We start from the raw sequence: 10,248 nt of genomic DNA, 5'->3' as shown, positions 1-10,248 counted from the left end.
TTAAAAATATAAAAGCATATCATAAAATTATTATTTCTATATATCAGTTAATTTTAAATACATAAATATTTTTTAAACTTCTTATTAAGAGACAAAACTCTTACAGACTAACTACTAGAAGAAAAATATCTGAGTTAGTGCACTGTTTAAATACCTAACCAAGCACTTTTACATAAAGAAGCACAAAAGCTATTACACAATGGATAATAAGCAATGAATTAAATATCTCTCCTTATAACAGGCATTCTATTTAGTGTTAGTCGTAGTGAAGTTTACCATTGCTCTACATATACAAGTTTCAATGAATTCAGTTATACACACATTAGCAAACAGGATGTCTAAAAATTATGTTCACAAAATTGTTTACTTGTGTTTCTACAATATCTACAAAAACTTCATTAAATCAATGAGGTACAGTGGTGGACACATGGAATGTAGATTTGTATACTATAATTCTTCACAGATCGAGAATGTTTGTGCTGTAATGCTTTCTACACTGATAAAGAAATGTTAATAAATTTGTCAAAATAATTTCAAGGCACCCTGCATTTACTTTTATACAATATATACCATATTAATTTTATTATCAAAATACCTTTTTGTAAGATCAATGATACTCTTAAATTTTTTAATTCACTAATTACCTTTCTTTCTTTCTCACAATAAAAAAAATGTGTGTAACAAGGTGCAAAAGTACACCTACTAATGTATTCTCGTAAGTAAAAACAATTTACAGCATCACTATTACATTCCAAATTAACATTGAGCAAATTTATATAATTTTTTCAAATTTATTTTTTATTGAGGCTTATATCAAATTCTGATACTTCCCACTTGCTGTATACTTAATGGTTTTCAAAAAACTATTAGCCTGAAATTTATATATATGCTTTTCAAGTTAAGTCTATAGAGGCTACAATCTGTAGCACACACTTAATTTTTTCATTGTAAAAAAATGGAGACTGTTAAACTGAAAACAATAAAAACTAAAATAAACTGTTAATCGTAACATAAACTTGTTAAAACAAGTATTGCAATATTAAGACTGAAACTTCAATTTCAACTTATAAAATGGAGAAAACAAACGAAAATTTGATATGGGAAATAACTTACTGGGTTAGCCATGGTATAATGAGGGAAAGCTAAAACAACAGCATAAATTACAGACCACAAGTGACCAAGTGATCCTTCAAGGCTGTCACTGTACATCAACCTTAAAAAAGTAAAAATTTAAACCTACTTGTTATCTTTCAAGAAATTATGAATGTCTGTTTTAAATTCTTCTAAAATGCTGGCCTCCACTGCTGCTAATGGCAATTAATTCCATAAGCCAATCATCTTGTTAGAAAAATAAAACTCTTAATTGGAGCTTAGTCTTTTTCCAAAATCTTAAAATTTGTATCTACTCATCCTATTGTCTTCAAAACTTTGCACAAAAAATCAGATCCCTTTATCCTATCATTCCATGGACAATCTTGTAAACTACAATATGATCATCTCTGACCCTTCTTTTCTCAAAAGAAAATAAGTTAAGAGATTGTAACTGATCTTCATAGTTTAACCTTTCCATCCCTGGAATCATCCTAGTAGCCTTCCTCTGAACCCTCTTATGTATGGATGCAAAAACTATACACAGTATTCCAAGTGAAGCCTAACTAGCAATTTGTATAAAGAGATAATTACCATCTTTAGACTTATCAATATTTCTATAAATTCAACCTAAAATTCTACAAGCTTTAATATTAAAAACCCCTGCCTTCATGATTTGAATAACTTATCCACAAGTATTTGGCGATCTTTTTCTTTAATTATGATATTAAGTTCCCATCTATTTAACCATGTACTAAGTTTATTTTAACCCAAATGCATTATTTTGCATTTACTATAATTAAATGTGATTTGACAAATATTTGTCCAACTAACCAACCAACCCAAGCCATTCTGTAGTAGTTTACCATCCTCGACACAGCTAGAAATACCCAAGAGTTTGATCCTACCTACAAACCTCTGATTTTCTAATTATGCCCCTATCAAAATCGTTAATGTAACAAAAAGCAATGATCTCTGATGTGACTTCACACACTTATAAAAGCTTTTAAAAATCAATAATTATTAACAACAGCTAACTTACGATTAAACCTGGTGGGAGTTTAAGCTAATTAACTTTCAAAAAATATTTTTTTTGTTGAATGAGACAAACTGTGTTAATAGAGTATTCATAGAAAAAGGGATTAGGGTAATACACAGTGATGGAAATAGAAAAAAAAAGTGAAATCTGTGTTAAAACACCAGTTAAAATGAAATAATTTAGTCTGATATTTTGAGCAAATGCTCAATACAGAGAGTTGCAATGTAACTATCTGATGAAGAGCGTTTTCTCCAAATGTCATAATAAATAATTTAAATTTAGTTGGTGATGTTTTAACAATAACTTTTCAGCTATGTTTACAGAGTAAGCTGTTTAGACTGTGATGATTTTTACATTGGGGAGATGGGGAAGAAGTTAAATGTTCAAATAAAATAATACACATGCCAATCATCACATCTCTTTAAACATTCCAAGCTAAATCATCCCCTAAAATCTATGACTATGACTCTCAGAATTTAATTGGCTGTTATTAGGAATTATTAATTTTTAAAAACATTTATTATTGCCCACTGCTGATGCTGTAGATAACCCTATCAAGTTTCTGTTTACATTCTCAGTTTAAGCCATCAAAATTAAGGTTTCAAACAATAAATATTAATGCTATCCCATAAGAAAAAAAAATCAAAGTCTAAGGAACAAAATACAATTTACATTACTTCTTTACATGTCACATGTGATAATAAAGTATGATGTGACCTCAAACTTCACAAATGCTTTAAGAACAAAATATTTTATTGGTGACCATGGTGTATCAAATGTTCAGCTCTTCTGATAGCATATCGTTAAAAATGTGAGAAATAAACTTTACAAAATTTTTAACCACTCGCAACTTAAATATCTGTTTGTTGTTAAGTAAATGGCTACATAATGGAATAACCTATGCTGTGACCATTGCATGTATAGAAACCTGATTTTTAATCTTATAAGCCTTCATAGTTACTGATGAACTGGCGACAGAGGCTTAAGTCAATGGCATTTTCTAGGGTATAACAAATAAGTGAATAATCTACTAGATAAACATGAAAAGCCATCTGCCTGTCACCCCATATCTCGGCCTCTGCAGTAACAATTGACATGCAATGTGCTTTCTGCCATGAGAGGCAAGTATGACTTTTTAAAATTCTTTCAGCCATATATATATATAAAAAACAGACAATGCACTACTTTGGGCATATAATTAGATTTGAGGGTAAGTTGTTAGAGATTCTGATGAGTAATAAAATAGAATTGGGTATACGCATGCCCCATGTTTGATATTTCTAGCACACAAAAATCATAATACTAACTGAAATCCCCCATTATGTTTGACAGGTTTTCAAGGAGATACATAGATGCAACATCACCAAATTTTGTCCAATTGAAACTTTCGGGTGCAATTTTATAATTACCTGTAGCACATTTCAATTTTGAAAATGCCTAAATTAAAGCACGATTCTTCAGCTCCACAGGCTAAAAAAGCCAAAAACAGGAAGACAGTCCAAATAAAAGCCCCAGAATTCAAAATAAAATTCACTGCCTTTACCATCACAATTAATAATTTGTAGGTTCATAACTCTTGACCAAGATGGAATGTCTTTGAGAATCAGATTTTTCCCATGTTTCAATTGATAAGAATTTATCAAGAAGAACAAATTAACATAACTTAAAAATATACAGCAGTCATATTGTTTAAAGGGGATATAAAAAGTGTTGTTTTTGTGAAGTACTAGAAATAAGATAGTCATTCTCCATACATACATATATTATTACTAGGTTATAATTAATTTTTAGAAAACACGTTCATAAAACATTTATTTAGATGTAATATTAAGAAGAAAAATTAATCATTATTTCTCATCATATGACAGGCATTCAGCTTATATATGTATGTATAAACAAAATTAAACATTACATTTTTTTACTTTTTTATTCATATAAAATGAATTCTTAATTTTTAATGGAATATTTCAAGTATTAATTTCTCTCCTCACTTTGACAATAGTGCCAAACTGATGAAGCAGCTGCCAAGCTTATGAAAATTCCATGCTTCAGCTAATTACTCTTAAAAATACACGTTTAAATAGAGTTGATACAAACAATATAAACTAACAGTAGTTAACATCTGGCAAACACATGGAATTTGATTTAAACAACCATCAAATTTGCATTTTTTTTTTTATTTATCAGTGCCAGTGTAAAACAAATTACTAAATAAGATCTTCAAAGAAATATTCTTAAACCAGATTTTTCAAATCAGGTATATAAACTTGAAGTGGCATAAAATACACAAATTCTTTACCTACATGCCCTTCAAACACAAAACATATGTGAATAATCTAACAACTACACAATAGAGAGAGAGAGAGTAAAAAATATCATAATATCAGATTTATTTTTGTTTTAAGGATGTTTGAAAATCTACACATTATAAGACTTAACTAGCAAGTAAATATAGATTGGTAACTTCATAACCACATAAAAAAAAATTAGTTTTTTTCCTTCAGAATGGAGTTGTTATGCTCCAATTGACATTTACATAGAAAAACATATCATATCAAGATGATTTGGTAAACTGTTTACCATTCAATCAATTTTTAAAAGAACATTATATTTTGTGGTTTTTGATTTCTCAATTACATAATAATTCTAATACACATAATACTAGCTCAATGGTAATTCTTAATTTGTGAGATAAATAAAATTTCAAAAAAGACCCAAACAACCAAAAAAAGCAATAAATAAACCTTCACATATTTCTTATAAATATCAACAGAACACTTCATAATAAATGTCATTCACACATAAATTAATTAGAGTATCTAGGTATAACATATCTTCTCTTTTCTTCCCTATTTTTGCGAAATGGGTTTACAAAATAAAAAGCAGTACCTGCAGTAATAACCCGATTTCAGTTTGCTATCAAAAATGTGCAATATTGCTGTTAAAATTCAAATCAAAATCTCGTTGAATATCATTAAAAAAATATTTATGATGAACAGTTATTCACCATTTTATATAACCATTATAGTTAAGTTAATAATTACAAAATTCAAATTCTAATTAAGAATTTATTATGGTAAATTTGTTCTTTTGGAGAGTTGACACTGGAATGTTTAAGGCTGAGCTAGTATTGTTTTGTAATGAGAAAATAAAAGAACATTTAATCACTAATTTCATAAGATAACTTCTCAATATTTTGATTAAATGGAGGTCTACCAATCTTAAGAAAAAATAATTTTCATAAGACTGTTCAAGGCTTAATATTTCTACCAAGTAATTTCACCATTTTAAAATAATGGGTAAATAATTACATTAACTCTTTTAAATTAAAATGTGCATTACTTGAACATCAAATTTGATATACAACTAATGCAACTGTCAAAATATTAAACATAAATAGCCAAGTTTCCATTTCAATTTCAAACAGAAGGTTGGAAAAATTGATTGATTTATTCCTAAAAATAATATTTTGTCTCACTCATGAGAAAATTATAGAATTATTCATTTAGTTTTATATAAGACTATATTCTCTTAAAAGTTGATTAAATGATCAAGAAAAATAATAAAAGATCTGTGACATTTTACTTTAACTATTTATAATCTGTCAATCTGACAACTAAGGAATGTTCTTAAACCCAGTTTAAATTTTAACCCAGATGCTTAAGACAGTGGTGAAAAAATAACCTGACTATAAATAGCTACTTTTATACTCAAACTAAGCATAATAACCCTTTATAAGAGATCAATGAATGGACCTTTTGAAAACATTTTCATTCTATTTTCCATAATATTTATTTGCCCAATAGGAGCTTAAGAAATAACTGAATTGATTTTCAGAGTTAAAATTTTATTACTATATTTTTAAGTCAGACAATCAAACTCATTTAATGTATATAAAAAATTAATAAGATATAAAATAAATATATATCCAAATCATGAAAAAATGGTCTTAACTAATTTTGCAAAAATTAATTGGTAAAAAAATGCATTAAAAAATTGCACTGTAGTTAGAGCTAATATCTAAGACCAAAACCTATGACCTGAGAACAATAATTTGCTTCATTTACATGTACATTTAAACTTTAATACACACTACACAAAATTTAATAATTTGCTATGAAATTGGAGATATGGAAAAATTTTATACAACTAAAAAAATTTCCTTCATTTCAATAAAATGTTTTAAGTTAAGACTGTTAATTTTTTGTGAAAAGAGGAAATCACAAACATGAGTGTTGATTTGTGCTCCTTTGCACTACTAACAACTTTAAAACTGTAAGCCTATGTATCAGAAAAAAATTAATAATTTCAGTTAAACTTTTCTCAAAGCTAATGAATTGCACTTTATTAGAATTCTTCTGTTTGTTCTTAGTTAAGCGAAAAGCTAAACAATGGTCTATGTGTGCTGTGCCCACCCCAGATATCAAAACCCGTTTTTTAGCATTTACGTCCATAGACTTACCACTGAGCCACTGAAAGGAGATTAGAATTGTACAAATATTTATATATTAGTAAAGTGATTTAGAAATAAATGAAATTAGAATGTTATTTTGTTTGGAAAACCAATACCATCTTGATTTCCAGAGTTCATATTTTGTTTATTATATTTCTAACAAATAAAATGAAACTCATTAAATATTTTGGTATTACTAGGTTTAATTTTGTAGGATAATATATATAGATATTTAATTAAGAAATAATGAAGCATCATACTTTCATTCTAAGTTACCATCATCAGAAATAGTTTCAATTAAGTGAAGAATGTTTCAAAAAAGATACGGGTCAAGTCAGTTTAAGTTCTAGAGAAACCTCTAATTGACTAACTATGAGACTAATTTGTAAGGAATCTTCAAAAATACCAAGAAAATTTTTCAAAAATTTTCATTCTTCAATAAATCTAAACACTATAAAACTCTTTAGAATGCAAATTTTCCTACAAAGTTCTAAAGATGATTTGAAAAAGAACATAATTGTTTGTAAAATATACTTTTTTGATAAATTATGATGGAATGTTTTATTCTCAATACTTTTTTCCAACTTACAATAAGCTAGACTTGAACACTTTTGCAGTGTTGATTATGAATTGAAACTACCTCAAATAAATAGTTATAGATACATATGCATGCATTCCTGAAAACAGGAAGTTTAAAACAAAGTTGGAAGAATTAATGATACTCATGAGCTTTCTGAGTACAGTAATCCAAGAATACTTCTATATGTTAACAAAAAACAATCACAAACACACAACTTTCAGAATACTCCTTCACCTGATGTTCACACTTCTTTGCTACTATGATAGGTTGTTTTTAAAAATTCATCAAACATTTTGTTTCTAAAATATTTTGTTCAATATAATATACACATTTATCATTAATGTAATGTACTAATTAATACCGATCTGTGTGAATTCTCAACCAGTTTTCTTTTTTCTCAATAGCAAAATCTTCCCATTAACATTCTGAACAGAACATTTTCTACATCTGTTATTCATACAGATGTGAATTATAAAAACTTTACCTATATTAATTTAGCTAATGAACAACAGTACTTAAATAAAATACAGTAAGAATCTTTAAAAATAAAATACATTTTACATTTTTCAATAATGCAAACTTACAAGGTTCATTTGGTAGAAGAATAATTAAAGAGAATTCTATTAATATAATATTATTAACACTGGTGGAGAATATGACTTTCATATAATCACGAGGCCCTTTTATTTCCCTCTAATGAATATCATAAAATAGAAAAGATTAGGATAAAATAATAAATTTGGACACAAACAATTTACTTCCAAAGAACTTCTCAGTATAGAGTAAACAGGTTTTAAAAATACAACTACAAGTGCTTTTTGTCAACAAAAAGAATACACGAACACAAATGGTTCTTATTATTACAGTAAAAATACAGATACACTAGTAAAGTAGGCAGTATGAATTCTGTCAGAACTTAACTATGTATATTAGGAGCTGCAAAAATAGATTGAGACTCTAACAAAAAGCTGTTTCCTAAGTGGTCTATACAAAGAATAAACCTTCTTACTTCATCTTCAGACTAGCCAATCCAGTAAGTAGGGAGTGATTTTCCTCCTCCAGTCTGCTTTTTTCAGAATAAGCAGCTGCAAGTTCCTAGATATACCACCACATGAAAAAAGTACTAAAGTAACAAGTTACAATTATGTCTCACAAGCTGTTATTATTATTTACCACAAATCTTTTCATTACTATCACACAGTGTTTAATACCAAAATCATCTGCCCAATAATATCTTATTATTAAAAACAGTATTGAAACTCTACTGACCAAAATAAAACTAGAACACTTTGGAATGTTTCTTTCTTTATAGAAGAAGTCTTCCTGAAATAAAAACACTGCCCATACTGTAACCGTACTTTTGTTAACTTTTCTTACGTGTATGTAATGCATAGTGTATGAGCCTTCAAAAATTTTACTGCAAAAATTAATAATTTTACAAAAATTTGTACTCTAATGTTTCATTACAAACTTATCCATTATTATTAAAATGAAAGTATGATCAGTATTACTCTTAAAAATTGAAATTGTAGTTAACATAACATAATATTTTGGGACAACATGGGATTTATTGGTCTATCTCAGCTGTTCCATCTTCAAAACTAATATGATTAAAAAAATTAAAATAAACATTTTTTAAACCCAGCCCTTTTAATTTATATACTTATCAAGCTTTTTCTTAAACTCATTTAAATTTACTGCCTCTACAACATCTGAAGGCAACCCAATCCAAAGGCCAACCACCATTAAAAAAATAAAATTGTCTTAGCTGAAGATGACTCCCACCTTGCCAAAATTTATATTTGTTTCCCCTAGTCCTACTATTCTCATTGTTAAATATAAAAAAAGATGATACACTATCAATTCCTTTACAATCTTAAACACCTCAATCAGATCCCCCCAAACTTTTTTTTTCCCAAAGAGAAAACAATTTGAGAGATTTCGGCCTCTCGTCATATGATAAACTCTCCATCCCAGGCAAAATTCTAGTAACCCTTCTCTGAACCCTTTCCAACAATTCAATGTCCTTTCTAAGGTAAGGAGCCCAAGACTGAACACAGTATTTCAAATGTGGCCTAACTAGTGACCTATATAATGAAAGTATAACCTCTTTAGATTTGTATTCAATACTTATATAGATACAACCTAAAATCTTATTTGCCCTACCACTAGCAACAGCAGACTGCTTGGATGGCTTTACAGACTGATCAACTATTACACCAAGATCCCCTTCCTTCATAACACTATTAAGGTTATTCTCATCCAAATTATACTTATAATTCAAATTATGATAACCCACATGCATTATCTTGCATTTATTATAATTAAAACCCATTTGTCATTTATTCACCCAACTCACTAAATGATCTAAATCCTTTTGTAAATCAGCAGCATCCTCTTCATAGCTAGCAACACCCAAGACCTTAATATCATCTGCAAATTTAAGTAATTTACTGACTATTCCTTCATCTATGTCATTGATGTAAATCAAAAAGAGCCAAGGTCCTAAGGCTGAGCCCTGAGGTACCCCACTTGTGACATTAATCCAATTGACTTAACTCCATTTGTAACAACCCTCTGCTTTCTTCCATCCAGTCAATCTTCTATCCAATTTATAACTTATCCCCCACACCTATACAGCTAATTTTTTTTTACAAGCCTTTTATGTGGCACCTTGTCAAATGCTTTCAGAGACATCGAATCTACACCCTTACCCTCATCTACATAAGCATTAACCTTTTCAAAGAATGTTAAAAGATTTGTAAAGCAAGGTTTTCCCTTAGTGAAACCATGTTTACTATTCAATAAAATTCTAAACTTTGTTAAATGACTTTGCAAAGAATCTTTTAACAGACTTTACAAAATTTTTCCCACAACTGATGTAAGACTAATGGGTCTATAATTACAGGGACAATTTTTATAACCTCCCTTGAAAAGAGATGTTACATTAGCTATCTTCCAATCTCTGGTTCCTCCCCACTATTCAAGGACTGACAAAAAATAGTAGCAAGTGGCTCATATATACAATCTTTAACCTCCTTCAAAACCCTTAGGGAAATATTATCTGTCCTAGGAGCATTATCATTT

At 28.6% G+C, this 10,248-nt stretch overlaps 1 protein-coding gene across 1 annotated transcript in view; it reads right to left on the bottom strand.

The window, feature by feature from the left end:
* Positions 1-7,748: 7,748 nt before the first annotated feature.
* The window catches only part of LOC106457239 (PRKC apoptosis WT1 regulator protein-like), a 27,006-nt gene continuing 24,506 nt past the window's right edge, over positions 7,749-10,248 (bottom strand). The window contains exon 7 of the mRNA XM_022383076.1: positions 7,749-8,256. Within this exon, the coding sequence (XP_022238784.1) occupies positions 8,167-8,256 (90 nt within the window). The 3' untranslated portion in view covers positions 7,749-8,166. The remainder of the gene's footprint in view (positions 8,257-10,248) is intronic.

The sequence above is a fragment of the Limulus polyphemus genome, unplaced genomic scaffold (genome assembly GCF_000517525.1).
Source record: "Limulus polyphemus unplaced genomic scaffold, Limulus_polyphemus-2.1.2 Scaffold306, whole genome shotgun sequence".
NCBI lineage: Eukaryota > Metazoa > Arthropoda > Merostomata > Xiphosura > Limulidae > Limulus > Limulus polyphemus.
The sequence above is the reverse complement of the archived record's forward strand: the minus strand, read 5'-3'. Positions and strand labels throughout refer to the sequence as shown.